This window comes from Schistocerca serialis, unplaced genomic scaffold (genome assembly GCF_023864345.2).
Source record: "Schistocerca serialis cubense isolate TAMUIC-IGC-003099 unplaced genomic scaffold, iqSchSeri2.2 HiC_scaffold_1362, whole genome shotgun sequence".
Classification (NCBI taxonomy): Eukaryota; Metazoa; Arthropoda; class Insecta; order Orthoptera; family Acrididae; genus Schistocerca; species Schistocerca serialis.
Window position 1 is genome coordinate 32091257 of NW_026047583.1, and position 23942 is coordinate 32115198.

Consider the following 23942-nt stretch of genomic DNA (forward strand, 5'->3'; position numbering starts at 1 on the left):
AGATGTGAGTTGCACTTGTGTGTGTGTGTGTGTGTGTGTGTGTGTGTGTGTGTGTGTGTGTGTGTGTGTGTACCACCAAAGAAGGCCTTGATGGCCGTAAGCTTATTTTATGACCTTTTTTCTCGTTTGCGTGTCTGCGACTGAACATCTCTGCTATATGGGGAGTAGCAACTATCCTTATCATAATATTGTTACATTCCATCCTGGATTTTCCATTGTTGAATTTTGCCTGATGGCTTTTCTTGTATCCCAGTGCTGTATTCCTGTGTTACTATTTTCTAATGCATTACTGTAATCAGTGTCAGTCCTTCTTTCTCTTCTTTCCTGTGTTTCTCTTGTCGCCTTACAAACTGCACCGCCCTGCAACCTATACTTTCTAACCACACTGTATCAACCATCTCTGCCTTGCACAGCAGACAGCTACAATACCACACTGATTGTTGGTGCAGCATCTCATGTCGCACATTACTCCCACTAAATCCAATACCTTCTAATTGATTACTCTTCCTGCAGCACACCTGCATAATTTCGTGTGTTATTTCCCATACCTTCCTGTGCCACACAACCTTGTATCTCATCCTACCAACCTGTTCCACCCCCCCTCCCCCTCCACTCTATTCCAGTTTGCACATACTAACTTCACCTAACTAGTCACATCTGTTGTCCCCCTTCTTCACACTTATCCATCAACAACCCACATTATAATATTTTTATTTATTTTTTCCTTGATCTCATTGTGTCTCCATGCCAATCTCAGTTGGTTCTTGTCTTTAACTATCGGCTTGCTACCGCAGATGTCATCTTGTTTTCCCCTACTCCACCTGTTTCATCCTTTGTGGCCTTTTTCCCACGTGTTTTAGTGTATTTTTGTGAATTTTTTGGACATATTTCTATGTTAGCTACATATTTTCATGTGTTTTTATCCTCCACCATGTATCCTTACTCCTTCCATCTTCACCAATACGGATAAGTTTCCTTATCCCTAGTCAGAACCATTCCCACATACTGTTCCTGTGTTGTTGCTTGGCTCATGTTACCCACCTCCGGCTGCCACCTGTCCTCCCACAACCTCCAAATCTCCCCCACGTCCCGTCATAGACAACAAATCATGCCTCAGACCTACTACATTTACCTCATCCTCCAAAACTCCTCTCTCCACCATACAGAAACCAGAACCTAACCAGACACGAAACACAGTCTGAACCTTTCCTCCAAAAACCCTTAGCCCCGCAGAAATATCAGTCCTTTCCAAGGGCCCTGCCTTTTGCCCCCCCCTTCCCCCCCCCTCCCACCACCCCCAAATTCAATCATGAAGGACTTGTTAAAAGACCTTTTCTCCTTCTACTGGTTCCTACAGTGGAAACACTTTTTCCCCACCAACCCTACCAATCAGACTCGACCAAAGTTGAACCCTGCCTGACTCAGTTCACTCCTTCATCCAACCGTGATCCACCCCCACTGCCCCCAAACCACCCCCTTTAACTTTCCAGAATTTCTTAACCTCAAACCTTGGCTCACCATCATTTTCCAAATCCATCAACATGCAAACTAGCCTTACATCTGCAGAAAGAATTGCAATCCACCACCTAAAAACTGATCGTAACCTTATAGTCCTACCTGTTGACAAAGGCTTCACCACTGTTGTTTTGAACTGCAAGGAGTACCTGGCAGAAGGACTCCGCCAGCTGTCAGATTCATCCATCTACAAACCCTGCCACAGTGACCCAGTTCCATAAATCCAGCAGGATCTCCAGTCCCCATACAAATCCTTAGGCCCATTTGAAAACCTCTCCCCACAGTCCATCTCTCTCTTCACCCAACCACTCCTCACACTCCTACCTTCTACATGCTTCCTAAAGTTCACAAACCCAACCACCCAGGACACACCATTGTGGCCCATTACTGTGCCCCCACTAAGAGAATCTCTGTTCTAGTAGACCAACACCTTCAGCCTATTAACTGCAACCTACCCTCCTATATAAAAGACCAACCATTTCCTCTACCTACTCTCCACAGTTCCCGTTCCTTTACCACTTGGTGTCCTGCTCATCACTATTGATGCCGTCTCCCTTGACACTGACATCCCTAATGCCATGGCCGTACTGTTGTTGAACACTACCTTTCCCATCTTATAGGACAGATTCCAAACCGACAATCTCCTTCCTAATCACCATGATCAACTATATCCTCATCCACAATTACTTCTCCTTTGAAGGCATTACCTTCATATAGATCTTGGGTATGGCCATATCATTCGCATGACACCATCCTATGCCAACCTATTCTTGGGCCATGTAGAGGAATCCTTCCTAAACACCTATAATCCCAAATCCCTCACCTGGTTCAGATTCATTGACGACATCTTCATGATCTGGATCAAGGGTGAGGACATCCTATCCCACATTCTTCCAGAAAAGCAGCACCATCTCTCCCATTTGCTTCGCTGGGTCCTACTCAACACACTTTCCTTGATGTTGGCCTCCACCTCATAGATAGCTACATCAGTAACTCTGCCCATATCAAACCTACCAAACACCAGCAATAGCTCCACTTTGACAGCTATCCACATTCCTTACCAAGAAGTTCTTTCCATACAGCATAGCTACCTGTGGCCATCACATCTGTAGTGACAAGCTGTCTCTCATGGAATACACCAAGGGTCACACTGAGGCATTCAGAGACCATAATTATCCTCCCAACCTTGTACAAAAACAGATCTCCCTTTGTTATCTCCTCCCAATCACACACTACATCCCAAAGTCCCACCATCCGACAACAGATGAGCATTCCTCTTGTGACTCAGTACCACCCAGGACTGGAGCAACTGAATTCATTCTCCACCAGGGTTTCTAGTGCCTCTCATCGTGCTCTCAAATGAAGAATGACCTACCCACTATCATTTCCACCCCTCCCGCAATGGTAATCCGCAGCCCACCAAACCTACACAATATCATCTTCCATCCATACACAACTCTTGCTCCCAACCCTCTTGCCTCTTGGCTCATATCCCTGTAGTAGAGCTAGATGCAAGACCTGTCCCATACATCGTCCCACCATCACCTCCAGTCCGGTCACTAATATCACTTATCCCATCGAAGGCAGGGCTTTCTTTGAAACCAGTCATGTGATCTACAAACTAAACTGCAACTACTGTGCTTCCTGCTATGTGGGCATGATGATCAACAAGCTGTCTGGCCACATGAATGGCAATCTACAAACTGTGGCGTAGAAACAGCTGGACCACCCCCATTACTGAGCGCACCGCCCAACACGACATTCTTTGTGTCAATGATTGCTTCACCGCCTTTTCATCGGGATCGTTCCCACCAATGCCAGCTTTTCTGAACTGTGCAGGTGAGAACTTTCCCTGCAATATATCCTACATTCCCATAACCCTCCTGGACTCAGCCTTTGTTAGTTATTTCCTCACCCTCTAGCCCCTTCCTTGTTCTAATTACACCAATGCATGCTCTGTCCTTTTCTGCGAACCTTCCCCCCCACCACTGCCTTTCATTTGACCTCCTAACTGCCCTACCCTCTCCTCTCTCCTCCTTGCCCCTATGTGCTCCCACAAGCAGCACCTCACCATCCCCCCACCCCTACCCTGTTATCCCTTTATCCCTCCCCCTCCCTGCCTCAGCTTTCTCCTTATCAACCCCCCCCCCCCCCCCCACACTTGTGTCTCCCATCATGCGCAACTGCTTGCAATGTAGCGTCAGTAGCCAGAGATTGAGGTCACATTTGTGTGTGTGTGTGTGTGTGTGTGTGTGTGTGTGTGTGTGTGTGTGTTCTGTATGTGATGAAGGCCTTGTTGGAAAGAAGCTCATTTTCTGACAGTCTTTTTGTTGTGTCTACGTGCGACTCAGCATCTCCGCTATATGGTGAGTAGCAACAATCCTTTTCATAATAGTGTTATGTTCCATCCTGGTGTTTCCATTGTTGAAAACAAAATAATTGTTAGTTTCCTACAGTGCCATGGATGCACAATAACTCGTTTCACTTTAACTCATTTCGCTTTATCAACCGGCACTGGTGGTGCACGGACAGCAGTTGTCGTCATTGATACTTGAAATTCAGCTTTGATGCAAAATTAAAATAATTGTAAATGATAAGACTCTTATTCATAAAATATCTGTGGGCCATAAGGAAAAGGCATACAGCTCGTGTCACGTGGCTTGCTGACTGCTGCTCTAGTACCATGGAAGCTATCCACTGATACCTTAATTGTCCTGTCCCTTCTTCAAGGCAGTGCTTTCCACATATTTTTCTCCTTGCCAATTCACTTAATTTTCAACATCCTCCTGTAGCACCACTTCTCAGACACTTTGATTCTCTTCTGTTCTGGTTTTCTCACAGTGTGTGTTCCACTACAATACAGTGCTGTGCTCCAAACAGACGTTCTCATACATTTCTTCCTCAAATTAAGGCCAATGTTTGATACTAATGAACTTCTTTTGGCCAGGAATGCCCTCTTTGACTGTGTTAGTCTGCTTTTTGTGTCCTCCTTGTTTTGCCCATCATGTTACTACACTCACTCTCTCTCTCTCTCTCTCTCTCTCTCTCTCTCACACACACACACACACACACACACACACACACACTCTCTCTATCTCTCTATTTAAGCTTTCTGTTCTTTAATGGCTTCACTGATTAAAAAAATTATTGTGTTCCAGCAGCATAATCATGGTATTGATGTTCATGAGAATTTTTCTTGGGCTGTCTTTATCGGTGGAGTTGGTTGAGTGTTATTTTAACATCGTATGTAAAAATTTCAACTTTTGCCTTTAGTTGAAGAAAAGATACAGAAAGAACAAGAAATCATTTATGTTTTAAAAAGTTTAATCAACCAATGGCTGATATATATATATATATGTTTATATGGGAGCGACACACCTTTAAATATTTTTCTTTTTTATTGAAAAACTCGGGAAACTTGGTTTGCTCTTTCCCGCCAGGATAATTAGGATAATGCATTGACAGTAGTTGTCACTATAGCTTGTTGATATTGGCAAGAGCTGGTTCATCTACACTGGAGGAAGAAAAATACACTGATGCAAAAAAATCAGATAAAAAAATAATTACTGTCGAGTAATGAAATTTTGCGAATACCTTTTTCTAGTTAATAAATGTAAGAATTAACATTGCAAGATCACAGGTCAGTGTAAGCAGCAGAGTGCAGATGTGAAATACTGGTACGTTAATAAGGTTGTAACCTTCCAAACATTGAATGCAAGCATGCAAATGTGCATGCATTGTGTTGTAAGGTGCCAGATGTCAGTTGTGGGATGCAGTTCAGCGGCTGTTGCACTTCATTGGTCAATACACAATTAATACTGGTTGTGGATGATGCTTGAGTTGTCATCCAATGATGTCACATATGTGTGTGATTGGAGACAAATCTGGTGATTGAAAAGGACAAGGCAACATATCAACACACTGGAGAGCATGCTGGGTTACAGCAGTGGTATGTGGGTGAGCATTATCCTATTGGAAAACATTCCCTGGGGTGCTGTTCATGAATGGCAGCATAACAAGTTGAATCACCAGATTGACAAACAGATTTGCAGTCAAGGTGTGTGGAATAAACACAAGAGTGCTCAAATTGCCGTACGAAATAACACTCCAGATTATAACTCCACGTGTAGGTCCAGTGTGTGGAGCACAGAGAAAGGTTGATTGCAGGTCCTCAACTGGACTCCTAACCAACACACATTCATCACTGGCACTGAGATAGAACTAGCTTTCATCAAGAAAAACAACAGACCTTCACCCTGCTCTCCAATGAGCTCTCGCTGGACACCACTGACGTCACAAATGGCATTGGTTTAGGGTTGCATGTTATAGGGCATCCGACTCAGAGCTGTCCTTGAAGTAACCAATTTGTAACAGTTCACTGTGTCATTGTGGTGCCAACCACTGCTCAAATTACTGTTGCAGATGCAGTATGATATGCCAGAGCCATACACTGAACACAGCTCGGCAGTGGTACTTGGCTGCCTCCAGGCATCTAGCGACTGTCCATTCTCATGACCAGCACTGCAAACAGTCATGTACAGTGGCTACATTCCTGCCAAGTCATTATGCAATATCACAGAATGGATAGCCTGCTTCTTGTAGCTCTATTACAAGACCTCATTCAAACTCAGTCAGGTGTTGATAATGGCATCTTTGTTACCTTAAGGACTTTCTTGACCAACATCAACTCACCACATCCAATCTCAAAAATAACTAATGCTCGTAATCTTTGCAGCATTTATTTAAAGGAAACCTGATTTGCATCCTCTTAGTGGTGCTACTAATGGCTGATGGGCACCTCATAATGGTGCTATTAATAGCTGATATGCATCCTCATAGTAGTTTTACTACTGCCACTCTCATGAGACTGATGCGAAATTTGGATAGTGAGTAGACATCTTCTTTCAGATGTACCACACTTTTTGCGAGTTGCAACTTTTTTTCCATCAGTGTATACCTGAGTAGGTGATTTCCTTGAACAGTAGTGCACACTGCAGTCATAATTGACAATGTGACTGAGTCAACATGGGATCATACAGTGGTCATCTGCCGTGGGGCTTCACACTCAACGATGTGTGCTGGACTGTGTACTCCAAACACATTTGCCTGCACCAACACTGTCAGCCACAGATCACTGTCTGTCCTGCTTCACAGATAGGACAAGCCACCAAACTCCCTATTCTGTGAAGAGGTGTGGACATCCAACACTTTATTGCCCACTTATGGTTCATCACCCTTCATCTAGTTTCTGTAGATGCTCACAACATTAGTACACAAACAACTGACTAGCTCTGTCGTTTCGGAGATGCTCATTTTCAGGTGCTGAACCATAATAACCTTCCCTTTGTCAAAGCTCCCTGTATGTTGTTGTTTCCCTTCTGAAATACATACGGATTGTTTCAGGAGAAATAGTGAATACTTTAAGAGGTGGTAGTACAAATTGATTCAAATAAAGCATTCCGTATAACATTTGTCCAATTGTTATTGGTTGCAGAGCTACAACTGTTAAGAGTATAACCCAAACACTCACAAAAAATGTTAAACAAAGGCAAATGATGAAGTTCGAAGCTGATTTTCATAAATTCCGCCTCTCACTCCAGCACACTTTCAACAAGGTGTACACGCCCCGGGAAATCTGGGAAAAACCTTGGAATTTTTTCATCCAGGAGAAACACGGCTATTTTTTAGAATTCCATGAATTTTTCAGTGTTTTAGTTTTCAATTAAAATTTGTAATTTTGACTGCTTACAACTGACAGTCTAACAAAGAATGTTATTTTATCCCGCTACAGCAGAATTATACAGCAGCAATAAAACATAAACGAGAGGAAAAAATTAAGTAAAACTTTAAGTTGCAAAGGAAATGCGTCATTTACAACAAAACACACTGCACACACAAGCGTCTGCCAACAGCAAAATGTGTTAAAGGCATTAGGGTGAAAGACTATGCAACACTTCATAACAACAAACTGCTTGCGATGAGTGTGACGTCACAGTTGTTTACATTATTTTCATAAGAGCAGTTGCCAGCGGGCTCATGTGCCTGCACAGTTGAGTCATGTATGAACAGTACATTCTCCTACTTCTGGCTACTAGAGGTATGGCTGTTGTCTGTATCAGCAGTAGCAGACAGACAGGTGCAACCCGGAAAATTTTTTTCTGGCACCCAGTGTTTACATTTAGCGATTGTGCTGTTTTGTCTTCATTTACAGCTCTCACGTCAAATGAAAACAATATGGATTTCTGTGGCCTGGAGCCAGCAAATGAATTAAAATTCATTCACATAATTATGGAAGGCTAAAATACATTATTAGTTTCAGTTTTTATTTCTAGGTTTTTAACAGTCAGGCATTAATCGCCTTGCAGAACAATGAAGTAATTTTCATCGGTCTGCTAAAGAAACTTGACTGTTATTAATCTTTCCACCGAGGCAGTCAATTTATTTGAAACGAAGCGGTGCATTCCAGACTATTAGCTAGTTTCAATTGTTTGCTGGATTTCAAGCTCACATTTTCATCTTCTGGCATGTATGGCATTATGCCATAATAAAGAACCAAACATGAGGTAATGCAGTACTGGTACTCCAAGAAGATTTAAATCCCGAAAACCACACTGAAAAGCTTAATATCAGGTTGGGGCCTACTTCATTGTGAATCTGGAAATACAAATTTATACTTTAAGTGGAATGATGTATTTTAGTATGGTTTACGAAGTTCTGATGCTCTTGTGGTAACATCTGAAGTACTGTTTCTTTTATGACGTAATATAAGATCTCTTAATGCTTTGAACAAACAAACATACAGGCTTCCTACGTCATCGTAGCTGCACATGGGCAGTAATGACTGTTCTCTGGCGGTCAATGGCAACTGCTGAAATGAACCTGTTTCTAATAGCTCGCGAGAAAATATTGCGAATAGTGGTTTGAAAAGTGTCACTTTCAATGTATATTTCCTTTTACGCAAGATGAATGATGTTGCATAGGAGAATGTGCGATGAATTTTTTAAATCACAGAGTGTTTGAATCTCATTTAAAACTTTACACTTTAAGGACCAGCCACTTAAAAGAATTTTGAGCCAGAAGACCAGACATTTATGTCATTATTTAAAAATTTTACTGGCACATTTGTGCGACGTTTCTTAAAGTATAACACACATAAAAAAAGACCAGTTTATACATGAAAGCTTAGCTTTTCTGGTGGCTAATTGATCTTGGAGACCAGTATTATATGTGAAAGTGTAGCTTTTCTTGTAGCTACACGTGTATATTAATTTAAACCATTAATTTTTCCTTCTTGTGTGTTCGTGCTACTTAACAGTGTTGACTGACTACATCACCTGTTGTATGCTCGGAATATCTGCTTTCATTGGCTGGCGAGATCACGTGACATGATCTATGATTTACTTACAGAAGCACACCGCAATCTCGATTTCAACACTTCGAAAACTAACGTGCTGTGTTTAGTGGAGTTCGAATTTACAATACTGTAATATCAAAATATGCAGCATACTTGTTGCTGCACATCAATTTTTTATATTTTATTTTGCCTTCCCTCCCCTCCCCTCCCCTCCCTCTCATGGTCGTGTACTAATGAGCCAGGAAGTTCAAGCCGGTTTATAAAACCTTAACCCTTCAAAGGATTGATAAGTTTTACAGTTCCGAGGGAAATTATACTGTCACTTAACACAGAGAAAGTGTATTTTCATCTGGGAGAAAGTGTATTTTGAACCAGGAAATTGGGAATTAGTTTTCCTCGGCCGCATATACACCCTCTTCAAATTCTGCTTACAACACTTTTCACTCTTCCGAGATCGTCTTCACTTTCTCTTATGAGGGAACACTATTCATAATCTGAATGATCAGTTCATCTGTGGTGTTTAATTTTTCATTGTTCTGCCAATGTACCGTCTGGGGAATGTTTGGTTTAGGTGCAGTGTCATCTGATAACGAGAATGTTCTGTGTCCCCTTCGTGCTGGAGGAACACACCTATCCTTGTAGCCAAAGGAACCTGTTTGTGTAATGGTGGAAGCTCACTTTCAAGGAAGTCTAGATAAAGAGGTCCTGTAAGATGATACATTGAAATGACAGGCCTAATCAACTGGTTGTTTATGATACTACACCACACATTTACAGGGAAACATTCATGAAAATGTGTCTCCACAAAGGCACGTGGGTTTTCATTGGACATCAAAGTGAATTATGAGTTTTATTGATATCAACATGAGTAAAATTGTTTTCATCAGCATTAGTGAGATTACTCAGTGATTTGCAATTAGCCAGTGACAAATGTCCAAATGCCAATTGTAAATGATAAGGGTAGCGGCTGTGCATATATAATACAGCCATATTGTTGTAAGTGAAACACTGAGACATGTAGAAATTTGGTGTGTACTTACTAAAGGACTATTTCCTACCAACAGAATAATGTCCTCAACTTGATTCTCACACTGTTCGTTAGCCCATTTGTATGAGACATGGCTGCTGGGTATTGCACCATTCTCATGCAGTGTAGTGAAAACACAAGTAAACACCCCTGAATTTTGTACTCTGCAGTTAAGAAATCATCCACTGTTTTGTACATACGTACTTGGCAAACCACTTTTAAGTGACTGGCACAAGATATTCCCAATCATACCACATACACTCTGAGACAAACAAGATGACGCACCACTAAGAAATTATCTGAAAAGGTTGGAAATTGGTCGATGTGGTGTACCAGTATTGAAAGGGGGGGAATTATTATGTGAGAAAAATTGGAAGATTTATTCAAGAAAAAGAGCTTCACGAATTGAACAACTCACTAATGAATTGGTCCTCATCTGGCCCATATGCAAGAAGTTATTCAGCTTGGCATTGACTGATAGAGTTGTTGGATCCTCTCCTGAGGTACATTGTGCCAGTTGATGATTAGATTCTCAAAATTCCAAGCTGATTGGAGCACTCTGCCCATAATACTCCAAATGTTCTCAGTTGGTGCAACCTTGCTGGCCAAGGTAGCGTTCAGCAAGCACAAAGATAAGCAGTAGAAACCTCAACATATGCAGACAGGAATAATCTCGCTGAAATGAAGTCCAGGACAGCTTGCCATGAAGAGCAGCAAAATAGGACCTGCTGTAAAGGTGTCGCCGATAATCAGGGGGTCCTGCGAAATGAAATGTGATCCCACACCATCACTCCTGATTGTCAGGATGTGTATCAGGCGACAGTCAGGTTGGTTTCCCACCGCTGTCTCAAGACGCACCTCAGCTGCACATCGGGGCTCAGTCTGAATCAGGATTCATCACTGAAGATAATTTTGCTCCAGTCAGTGAGAGATTCCAGGCCAAATATTTGCTTGGGAAGTGCTATGAATCTTTCTGTCACAGCCACATTCTGTGAGAACAAAGAGTAAAGGTCTGAGGTGCCATTTCTTTTCACAGCAGAACCCCATTGGTTGTCATCCATGCCCCCCCTTACAGCACTGTAGTACAGTAATAATATTCTGCGCCTTGTTTTGTTGTCCTTCATGGCAAGCCATCATGGGCTTACATTTCAGCAAGATAATTCCCACCCATACATGGGAAGAGTTTCTACTACTTGTCTTCATGCTTGCCAAACACTACCTCAGCCATCAAGGTCGCCAGATATCTTCCCAACTGAGAATATTTGGAGCATTATGGGTAGGGCCCTCCAACCAGCATGGGATTTTGACAATCTAACATGCCAATTGGACGGAATTTGGCATGAGATCGTCCAGGAGATCATACAACTTTATCAATCAGTGCCAAGCTGAATAACTGCTTCCATAAGGGCCAGAAGTGGACCAACTTGTTACTGACTTGTTCAGTTTGTGAAGTTCTTTGTCTTGAACCAATCATTCAATTTTTCTGAAATTGTAATAATTAGTTCGTCTATACATGTTAATCACAACTACCGATATATACAGGGTGGTCCATTGATCGTGACCAGGCCAAATATCTCACGAAATAAGCGTAAAACGAAAAAACTACAAAGAATGAAACTTGTCTAGCTTGAAGGGGGAAACCAGATGGCGCTATGGTTGGCCCTCTAGATGGCACTGCCATAAGTCAAACGGATATCAACTGGTTTTTTAAAAATAGGAACCCGCATTTTTTATTACATATTCGTGTAGTATGTAAAGAAATATGAATGTTTTAGTTGGACCACTTTTTTCGCTTTGTGATAGATGGCTCTGTAATAGTCACAAACATATGGATCACAATTTTAAATTTTTTAAATCAAAATACAGAACGTAGGTACTTTTAAACATTTTATTTCGGTTGTTCCAAAGTGATACATGTACCTTTGTGAACTTATCGTTTCTGAGAATGCATACTGTTACAGCGTGATTACCTGTAAATACCACATGAATGCAATAAATGCTCAAAATGATGTCCGTCAACCTCAATGCATTTGGCAGTATGTGTAATGACATTCCCCTCTACACCGAGTAGTTCGCCTTCAGTAATGTTCGCGCATGCATTGACAATGCGCTGATGCATGTTGTCAGGCGTTGTCAATCATATTTCTTTACGTACTACACGAATATGTAATAAAAAATGGGGGTTCCTATTTTAAAAAACGCAGTTGATATCCGTTTGACCTATGGCAGCACCATCTAGCGGGCCAACCATAGCGCCATCTTATTTCCCCCTTCAAGATAGATGAGTTTCGTTCTTTGTAATTTTTTCATTTGATGCTTACTTCGTGAGACACACACACACACACACACACACACACACACACAGTGTATTGGCGTATTTCCTCATTCCATTCACATATGACATGTAGGATGAGTGGCTCCTTAAATGCTTCTATATTTGCAGTAATTAGTCTAACTTGTCTTCACGATACCCAGGGAACTGGAGTATATCCCTGTATTCTTCACTTAATACTGTTTAATGAGTCAGATACAATGTCTTCTTGATGCATCTGTGAACACAAATTGTAACAAAGACTGCAAGATGTTCGTATAAGTGCCTAAGACTGCCAAAAACACAGGAAAAGGTAATACTCAAAGTTAAGCACAGCATTCCATTGTTTCTTAGGATTTGTCAAGTTTCTGATTACTTTTAAATTCTGTGGGCTTGGCACTGAAAGTATAAAGTACAGTGATTTAGTGGAAGTGGTAGGACAATGAAAACTGTAATATCCTGATACCAGGAAGTGGGAAGTGTAACCAGGAAAATTGTTTTTGTTAGTTAGTTTATATCATGATAAAAATCCATATCTTATACTTGCATATAACATTGTAATTTCTGGTTAATATATTTAATTATTGTTTAGATTATTTGCAGTGGATGTACAAAGGGATTGTTTTAAATCATTTTACATTGTTCTGATACAAAGTTAACCACCATATCACTTTTAAGAGAAATTGTATGTTGGGTCTGTTATTCTAATATTGATTGTATTTGTTCATAGTTACTCAGCAGCTTGGTGCAATGATCACTTTATACACGTTAAAGCCATGCGTAAAGTTCGTGAAGTTCGTCAGCAACTGAAAGATATATTAGAACAACAAAAAATTGAAGTTGTTTCTTGTGGAACAGACTGGGATATAATAAGGAAATGCATTTGCTCAGGTAATTAAATATGTTGAACAAAATCATTAAAGCTAGATATTTCCATTTTATATTTGAAAGTAAGATGTTATAATAATTTATTTCCAGCATATTTCCACCAGGCAGCAAGACTTAAAGGCATTGGTGAATATGTAAATTGTCGTACAGGAATGCCTTGCCATTTGCATCCAACATCAGCCTTATTTGGAATGGGTTTTACACCAGATTATGTAGTTTACCATGAACTTATTATGACTGCAAAGGTATGTCATTTCAGTAAAAATAATCTTACCTGTTACGTAATTGTTCTTGTCTTCTGTATACACAGCTTAACATGTTAATGTATCAATGAAAATAACGGATCTTCAATTTTTGAAATATGTTGTAACTGGATAGATAAACAATCTACTCACCAAGCAGCAGCAGTAGAACACACACATGTACAGATTAAGGAAATTTGCAAGCTGAGCCAGTGGCTCCTCCTCCTTGCAGAAAGGCCGAGGGGGAAGAGAGAGGGATGAAGAAAAGGACTAGCAGGTTTTAGGAAATGCAGAGAGCTCGGAAAAGCCACCCAGAACCCCAGGTCAGGGGAGACTCACTGGACAGGATGAGAAAGAAAATCTTTTCCTTCTCATCCCGGCTGGTAAGCCTACCCTGACCCAACACTCTGAGCAACTTTCCCAAACTCCCTCGTATTGTAAAACAAAAACAACTCATGACCACAATGAACCAAAGTTTATTCTTCTCCCACATACATGCCTACAATAGTTGAGAATATGTACAAACAATGCCAGGACAATAAGTATGAACACAATATGAGAACAAGTGCCACTGATCTGAGCTTATAAAGGCAAGGGCTCTGATAGATGGTGCGGCAGAGCTGTGCAGAGTGCACAACTCATGTGGTACACTGCAGGCAGGCCCTGGTGGCTGGAATGCATAGATGCCGGTGGCAAAATATTCAAAATGTAGCACGCCGATGGCATAATGCTGCAGCTCTTATCGAAGTCTTATATACAGTGTCATAACACCCCAACCCCCTTTGGGAAAGGCCATTTCACCCATGTGGGCATTGGGGTAACTGTTGAAACATTGGTGGTCTCTGTGATGGACACGGCAGGTGATGGCAGCACTGGAGGGAGATTCTGAGTTGGAAACAGTGAGTAGAGGGGGCAAGTGGCACAGCCATGTACACGCACAGTGGCTGCTCCCCTGAAAAGTACCATAAGAGAGGATCATTGCCACCGGTGCTGATTGCATCACATTGTCCAGTTCCTCAATGTGGTGGAACTGCGCCGCCAGTGAAGGCTCAGGCTGCCCAGTCTGGAGGCCCTGGGGACACTGGTGTTCAAGAACTCAAAGGCGCTGGCCCAACCAGTGACAGAATTACAGATGGCAGTGAAGTATCTTGGGAAGACTCAGCAACAGGCGAGGAGAGGCGGGAGGCAGTGATATCCACAAAGAGTGCGAGTCCACCCCCATAGGAGGGACATGCACTGAGGGAGGAGGTGGATGTGAGAGCTGCAGATCCACGTCTCACGCTTTTGCATGAGGACTCATACCGTCATGCAGCCACACACCAGTGCATACCGTACAGATGCGGCAGCCTCAGCAGCTTGTGGTCTGTTGCCAGGATCCACTTCAGATGGCAGTTGACTTCCCAGGCGTAGACTGTGGAGCCTGGAGCGAACCGTAACAAGCCCGCATCGACAGTCATTGGTGGGGGTATGAGCAGATTCAGGATATGTGCCTGGTGACCAAGGAGTGTCTCCACTGGACTGCAATCCCCCTGTGGCCTACATTTGTAGGAAGTCGAGAAGCATGTCAAGGCATTGTCTTTCTATGAGTTCTGCTTTGCTGTTAGATTGGGGGTAAAAATGAGGAGCAGTCACGTGGCGAATGTCTTGACAGACAGAAATCGTGGAAGGCCTGAGGCACAAACTGTGGATCGTTATCTGTCAAAAGTGTATAAGGCACTCCTTCAATAGAAAAAATTTCAGAGGGGGCCTGAATTATAGCTGTGGCTGACATTGAAGGACTGTGGATAATGTATAGAAACATAGAGAAAGCATCAACAATGAATCCCATGGATGCTGCAGAGCGGGCCACAGAGTGTGTGTCACATATGACGTCACCTGTTGAGAAGCACACTGAGAGCAGTCAGCGACAAGTTGTATGATGTCATCATCGATGCCAGACCAAAACAGGTGCCTAATGGTCTTATAACTTGGTACACGAGACCTCCAGTGTCTCTGATGTGGGAGCTGAAGTACATCCCACTGTAGGGCAGCCGGGATCACAACCATAGATAACAGCCCGTCTATAATGAAGAGTACTCCATCAGATACTCAAAGGCAGTGATTTAAGGCAAAATAGTTACGCAAAGTACCAAAAACCCAGAGGCGTGGCCAGCCAACCATGCTGAATAAAGTGAACAACTTGACACAAAACCAAATCAAAAATGACAGCCACTGTCATCCAACAGCCCTTGATAGCAAACCCTTCCACTGTACATTGCACTTTCAACATCTAAGTGAAACAAAGGAGTTCATCCTGATCAAAATATCTAGCTGCAATGGAAGCTGAGACAGTGGGTCAGCATTGGCATGCCATACAATAGGCTGAAAATGTATTTCAAAGGTTTAGTGAGACAGAAAGAAAGCCCAGTGTTGGAGATAATATGCTGCTTTGTCAGGCAATGAAGCAGAAGGATTAAACACTGAAACCAAGGAATTTTGGTCTGTAATGAGGTGGAACTTAGATCTGTACAAGAACACATGAAAATTTTTGAGGGTGTAGACGATAGGAAGTGTTTGCTTTTCAACTTAGGAGTAGTGCTGCTGAGTGGTGTTGAGCATTTTTGGTACTTGCATTATCGGACATTCGGAACCATCCTCATGTCAGTGTGTGAGAATGGCCCTGAGTCTGTACAGAGAGGTGTCCATAACCAAAACTAGGTAGTGACCAGGATGGAAAGTAGCCAAACAAGCAGCAGAATGTAATTTAGATTGCAAAAGTGTGACTGTACACTCACAGGCCAATATCCACTGAAGAGGAATGTTCTTGTGAAACAATGCTTGCAGGGGATGACCCAAAGCAGGATGGACCAATGCAGTCACATCAGGGATAATAAGCAATTTTACGTGAATGTGCTTGGAGTTCTTTGAAATTTGTAGGGTGAGTCTGAGCTGTGACTTTGGCGACACGATGACGTAAAGGCCTGTTACCATTCTGAGAAACTTCAAACCCCAAATACACAAAGAATGGATGAAAAAAAGTATGACTTGGCCCAGTTGCATTTCAACCCCGCAATATGTAAGACTGTGAACAAGGTGCAGAAGTTATGTAAATGCTCTTTCTTTGGTGTGCCCATCACAACAATATCATCGAGGTAGTTGATGCATCCCAAAACAGGTGTCGCCAGCTGTTCCAAAAAAATGCTGAAAAATCAACAGAGCGCTAGCCATACCGATCGGGGAGTGCTGATATTGGTTACACCCCAAAGGTCGTGTTAATTACAAGGAGCCGTTTAGAATCCTCATTGAACAGATCATGTAGAAACGCTTCAGGTTAATCATTTTTGAGAAAAACTGACCCCCTCCATGTTTAACCAATACCTCATCTGGACAGGGTAAATTGGAAGGTGTCAATGATAGACTGAGCATTAACTGAAACTTTAAAGTCACCACAGAGACAAAGCTGACCAGTTGGCTTTTTAATAGTCACAAGGAAGGTAGACAACTCACTTAATCTGATAAACTGTATGAATCCCATGACGTCAGCCTATTCAATTCTGATTTCACTTGCTCACACAAAGGCTCTAGAATAAAGCATGTATAGAAAAAATGCAGTCTTGATGTAGCTTTGTGGATAATATGGGCCACTAAATTAGTGGCACAAACTAACCCATCCGTGAAGAGGAACTAGAACTCAGGCAATAGACAATGTAACAGCTGGTAAAGGACCTGGTCACTGATGAAGTGGACTATGTCCAGAATGGAAAACCAAAAGCATTAAGAGAATCCAGACAGAACAAATTCGCAATGTCAGCATCATCCACTACAAAAAAAAGTCAAGGAATGAACCACAGATCTATATGTAGTGGGAGCCATAAATTGCCACAAAACTGGAATATGCTGCTTGTTGTAGCTCACCAAAGGTCAAATGACTGGAGACAAGGCTGGATATGCCAAATCCACCTGAGTTTGTGTGTCCAGTAAATACATGGCTGCACACACATCTCCTCGCAGTCTGAGGACTTTGTCCATCACTCTCACTTTAGTAAACAGTTTATGTTCTGTAAGCAATGGAAACGCACACTTAACATCCACATTCTTACATGGTCTTCTTATTTTGAGAAAAATGTATTCTGTATCACAAAGTCTTATACTTCAGATATTGTGAGGTCCACTACTGTGAGTGTTGTGTATTACTATATGTAACCAAACAAGCTCTGTTGGTCAGTTCCATCATAATGTCAAAAGTCTACTGGAGGGGGCTGGGAATGATGCACAGACACTATATGTCTTTTTTCCGACTGTTGTAAGTTGCCCATTGCTTAGGGCATGCGGTCCTGTCTTGTTTCACGAAACAGTGTGGGCAAAATGGGGTAGAGAGTGCTGCCATTGCTGTGGTTGTTGTTTAGCACATTGCTGTCCAGTGCAATGCAGGGGCCGTGTTTGTGTGGCTGCCACATCATCCTCCCCCTGAAAACTGGCTGATTCCTGACAACGAGGAACAGGAGCCACTGTGGTGATGTCACAGTAAGCCTCAGTCTCATCACCAACAGCACGAGATACCTCAGAAGATTGAGCAATTTTTAACACTTCAACCAAAGATGGATTCTTGTACTGTATTGCGTGTTGACACACCTCCTTGTCAGGAGCCGACTGAATGATGGTGTCACAGACCATAGAATCAGCATAGGAAACATGATGAGCATCAGTAAGAAACTGACATTTGCGACTGAGACCATGGAATTCGGCCACCCATGCCCGGTAGTGCTGGTGTGGCTGTTTACGACTACAGTAGATACCAGTGTGCACTGCAATGACGTGTGTGTTTATAGTGATAATTCGACAACCACCTATGCAGGTTGTTGAACGAAAGTGATGCAGGCTAACTGGCAAAATGGCTGGTAGATCTGGGGAGAAATGCAAGAAAGGAATGAAGCCTTGCAGATGTTTGCATCAGTGACACCAAAAGTGAGGAAGTGTTGCCAGAGCTGCTTCTCATAAGCTTCACAGTCTTCAGCCACATTGTTGTAAGGCGGAAAGGGCGGCTGGTACACTGACGGTGTGGAAGCTTTTATAGGCATTGTGGCCAGCAAGTTCGAGGTAGCAACTGTAAGAGCCTTCTGCTGCTCGAGGAGAGATTGGAGAACTGCCTCCTTGGCCAGAAGAAGTGAAGCAACAACCAAATAGACTGAACAACTGGTAGTGGACACTACATGCATCACTAGTTGTATTGCACTGCAAGACACAAATAACACCACAACCACAATGAACCAGAGTTTATTCTTCTTTCATATACAAGAAAACTGCTGTTGAGAACATAGACATAAACACAGAAGCAATCTAGGTACTGATAGAAGCATTTGCTGACAATTAGTATGAACACAATATGAGAGCAAGTGCCTGCTGCGCTGAGCTCATAAAGGCGAGGGCTCCGGTAGGCAGATGTTGTACCATATGCACAAGACATGTGGCCAAACGCAGGTAGGCTCTGGTGGCCAGCTTGCACAGATGCCATTGATAGATTATTCAGAGCGTAGCTGGTGCCCTGGTACTGTAGTGTGTAGCCAATTATTACATACATAGTTGTAGCATTTACCATTTCCTAAACCTCACCAGTCCCTTCTTCTTTATCCTCTCCCTTCCCCTTCAACCCTTCTGCCAGAAGAAGGTGCGACTGGCTGCAAAAGTTGGCAGATTCCCTGAACCTTTATGTGTGTGTGTGTGTGTGTGTGTGTGTGTGTGTGTGTGTGTTTTCTCCTGCTGATGCTTGGTTGAGTAGATTTTTTACCCATCTGGTCACATGATATTAACATGTTAATGATTTTATAAATAACTAGCAGTATGGTCACTTTTGCTTCACTTTGAACCTATTTAACTTTAATCACACATTTTCATTAAGAAGTAAATGTTGATAACTGCATTGTGCCAATTGTTAAGTGTACTATAATAAGACATTCTCTTCCATGCATCTCAGTGCGCTGTTCATTAATGTGGATAGTATTTCTTGTCTGTATAACCTTTTCCTTTACTAGCATTTTTTCCTCATCTTCAGAATTTTGATAGCAAGTGAATTTCCCTATATTTGTGTGCATTGATTGTCAAACTACATTGCCCATTCCCAATCTTGACAAATCATAATGCACAAGCCCCAAGAAACATTACCTTCAAGAGCTAACTTCCTCACTATTGATATTATTTTGTCATTGTAAGTCTGAAATAAATTCAGTCACTTTTAACATCGATGAACTGCACACATAACCTGTGTAACATACTTTACAAATTAGTGGTGTTCTTGGACACATTTCCTGTAACCTTCACTCATCACAGCTTTTAGAATAACAGTCATCCACAGAAATTGATACTTCATAAGCTTTATCATCTCATAAGATTATTCATTTTCCTGCCAGAGTGTTTAACATGCATTTACATAAGACGCAAGAGATGCCATTATAAACTGTCTTGCAGCAGGCTATATTCTGCAGCACATCAGTGATGGCATAAGTACTCATTTCTGTTTTTAAAATTTTGCATCTTTACCTTGTTTTACAAATGGTGGAAAGTTTACTGTGGAATAATAATAATAATAATAATAATAATAATGTTGTTGTTGTGGTCTTCAGTCCAGAGACTGGTTTGATGCAGCTCTCCATGCTACTCTATCCTCTGCAAGCTTGTTCATTTCCCAGTACCTACTGCAACCTACATCCTTCTGAATCTGTTTTGTGTATTCATCTCTTGGTCTCCCTCTACAATTTTTATCTTCCACACTGCACTCCAATACTAAATTGGTGATCCCTTGATGCCTCAGAATATGCCCTGCCAAGCGATCTCTTCTTCTAGTCAAGTTGTGTCACAAATTTCCCTTCTCTCCAATTCTATTCAATACCTCCTCATTAGTTATATGATCTACCCATCTAATCTTCAGCATTCTTGTGTAGCACCACATTTCAAAAGCTTCTATTCTCTTCTTGTCCAAACAATTTATCGTCCATGTTTCACTTCCATACATGGCTACACTCCATACAAATACTTTCAGAAATGACTCCCTGACACTTAAATCTATATTCGATGTTAACAAATTTCTCTTCTTCGGAAACACTTTCCGTGCCATTGCCAGTGTACATTTTATATCCTCTCTACTTCGACCATCATCAGTTATTTTGCTCCCCAAATAGCAAAACTCATTTACTACTTTAAGCCTCTCATTTCCTAATCTAATTCCCGCAGCATCACCCGATTTAATTCTACTACATTCCATTATCCTCATTTTGCTTCTGTTAATGTTCATCTTACATCCTCCTTTTAAGACACTGTCCATTTCATTCAGCCGCTCTTCCAGGTGCTTTGCTGTCTCTGACAGAATTATAATGTCATCGGCAAACCTCAAAGTTTTTATTTCTTCTCCATTGATTTTGATACCTACTCCGAATTTTTCTTTTGTTTCCTTTACTGCTTGCCCAATATACAGATTGAATAACATCGGGGATAGGCTTCAACCCTGTCTCACTCCCTTCCCAACCACTGATTCCCTTTCATGCCACTCAACTTTTATAACAGCCATCTGGTTTTTGTACAAATTGTAAATAGCCTTTCACTCCATGTATTTTACCCCTGCCACCTTCAGAATTTGAAAGAGAGTATTCCAGTCAATATTGTCAAAAGCTTTCTCTAAGTCTACAAACGCTAGAAATGTAGGTTTGCCTTTCCTTAATCTATTTTGTAAAATACGTTGTAGGGTCAGTATTGCCTCACATGTTCCAACATTTCTATGAAATCCAAACTGATCTTTCCCGAGGTCGGCTTCTACCAGTTTTTCCATTCATCTGTAAAGAATTCGTGTTAGTATTTTGCAGCCATGGCTTATTAAACTGATAGTTCGATAATTTTCACATCTGTCAACACCTGCTTTCTTTGAGATTGGAATTATTATATTCTCCTTGAAGTCTGAGGGCATTTCGCCTGTCTCATACATCTTGCTCACCAGATGGTAGAGTTTTGTCAGGACTTGCTCTCCCAAGGCTGTCAGCAGTTCTAATGGAATGTTGTCTACTCACAGGGCCTTGTTTCGATTCAGGTCTTTCAGTGCTCTGTCAAACTCTTCATGCAGTATCATATCTCCCATTTCCTCTTCATCTACATTCTCTTCCATTTCTATAATATTCTCCTCAAGAAAATTGCCCTTGTATAGACTCTCTATATACTCCTTCCACCTTTCTACTTTCCCTTCTTTGCTTATTACTGGATTTCCATCTGAGCTCTTGATATTCATGCAAGTGGTTCTCTTTTCTTCAAAGATCTCTTTAATTTTCCTGTAGGCAGTATTTATCTTACCCCCTAGTGATATGTGCCTCTACATCCTTACATTTGTCCTCTAACCATCCCTGCTTAGCCATTTTGCACTCCCTGTCGATCTCACTTTTGAGACGTTTGTATTCCTTTTTGCCTGCTTCATTTACTGCATTTTTGTATTTTCTCCTTTCATCAATTAAGTTCAAAATCTCTTCTGTTACCCAAGGATTTCTATTAGCCCTCGTCTTTTTATCTACTTGATCGGTCACACAGATTGAGGCTGTTGTCAATGGGCATCACTGTGGAGGTCCGGATGGGGGTTTGTCGGGGACAGCCAGCTCATCCCACGCATCGTCCGATCGGACTACGGCTGCCCGGGATACTGCCCACATTGAGGCTGACCCCTCACCCATGGTAGAGTGGGAGGTCGTCTCGAGGTGTGGCAGGGGGAGGGCTGAACGGAAGGCCTCTCCAGTTTGTCTGACGAACCGGTTTCAGGCTCTGTCTCCGGCTGATACTGATCTTTGGCTGGACATGGCTGCTTGTCCTGTTCCAGAGGTTGCCCGTCAGTCTGCAAGATCTGGGCGGTCGCAGAGGGAGGGCTTACTGGTAGTTGGGAGCTCGAACGTCAGGCGCATAATGGGGCCCCTTAGGGATATGGCAGCAAGAGAGGGGAAGAAAACCAATGTGCACTCCGTGTGCATACTGGGGGAAGTCATTCCAGATGTGGAAAGGGTCCTTCCGGATGCCATGAAGAGTACAGGGTGCACCCATTTGCAGGTGGTCGCTCATGTCGGCACCAATGATGTGTGTCGCTATGGATCGAAGGAAATCCTGTCTGGCTTCTGGCGGCTATCTGATTTGGTAAACACTGCCAGTCTTGCTAGCGGGATGAAAGCAGAGCTCACCATCTGCAGCATCGTCAACAGGACTGACTGCGGACCTGTGGTACAGAGCCGAGTGGAGGGTTTGAATCAGAGACTGAGACGGTTCTGCGACCATGTGGGCTGCAGAATCCTTGACTTGCGCCATAGGGTGGTAGGGTTTCGGGTTCTGCTGAATAGGTCAGGAGTCCACTATACACAGCAGATGGCTACACAGGTAGCAGGGGTTGTGTGGCGTGGACTGGGCAGTTTTTTAGGTTAGATGGCCTCGGGCAAGCACAGAAAGGGCAACAGCCTTAAAGGGTGCGGGGCAAAGTCAGGACATGCGGGGACCTAGCAGCAATCGGTACTGTAGTTGTAAACTGTCAAAGCTGCGTTGATAAAGTACCGGAACTTCAAGCGCTGATAGAAAGCACCGAAGCTGAAATCTTTATAGGTACGGAAAGCTGTCTGAAGCCAGAGATAAATTCTGCCGAAATTTTTACAAAGGCACAGACGGTGTTTAGAAAGGATAGCTTGCATGCAACCAGTGGTGGCGTGTTTGTCGCTTTTAGTAGTAGTTTATCCTGTAGTGAAGTACAAGTGTGTAGTTCCTGTGAATTATTATGGGTGGAGGTTATACTCAGCAACCGAGCTAGGTTAAGAATTGGCTCCTTTTACCGACCTCCAGACTCAGCAGCATTAGTGGTAGAACAACTGAGAGAAAATCTGCCCCCAGGGGCTCAGGATTCATATGCTGGGTACGAGCTTGGCGACCCCGGGGTTCCTGAGCTGGGGACTGGTAAGCGCCGCCTGTCCTCTGTCACCGTAAGCTCTGGGCATACTTCAACGACCACTGTGCGGCGCGGCAGTGGAATGTTGTGTGTCTCAGGGAGTGGGGATCTTGGCTTGACCGCCCGGATCGCGAGGATGGAATAAACCTCTATAAACAACCCCTCAATCTCAAGGTGTGCTGCGCGCTGATGAGATGCATGGCTGTTGAGGTGGAACAGTCGTTAGCGGGCAACCTCTGGGGAACCTGCCGCACCTCAGTTGTATAAGGCTTACCTAGGCACGCGGGGCTCTGTCTAGGTGGACTTGTAGTTCCCTAGCTGCTCGTGGGACCGAGATGGATCCTTCAAAATCCTCTTTTCTTCCTCCCAGCGGAAAGGGTGGGCCGCTGGAAGGTTCTAACACCCAGTCTCTTAAGAGGGCTCGTGCAGTCAGTCCCCCTGACTCCGGCACTTCTTTGATAAGTCCAGTCTTAGGTAACAGAATGCATTCTGGTGATCCGAATGTGTTTCTCATTGTGAAACGGAAGGAGGGTAGTTTCGAGAAAGTTTCGCCCTTCTATATACAAAAGGGATTGGAGGGAATCTGTGGCTCCTCAAAATCGGTGAAGCGCTTACGTAATGGGACCTTGCTAGTGGAAACTTCCACTTCCCAGCGACCGACTAAACTTCAGTCTGCTAAATGC

General features: G+C 42.7%; 1 protein-coding gene across 1 annotated transcript in view; it reads left to right on the forward strand.

The window, feature by feature from the left end:
- The window catches only part of LOC126440349 (pre-mRNA-splicing factor ATP-dependent RNA helicase PRP16-like), a 183608-nt gene that overhangs the window by 140977 nt on the left and 18689 nt on the right, over positions 1-23942 (forward strand). Inside the window, exons 18-19 of the mRNA XM_050090637.1 lie at positions 12938-13098; positions 13186-13340. Coding sequence (XP_049946594.1) covers positions 12938-13098; positions 13186-13340 — 316 coding nt within the window. The remainder of the gene's footprint in view (positions 1-12937; positions 13099-13185; positions 13341-23942) is intronic.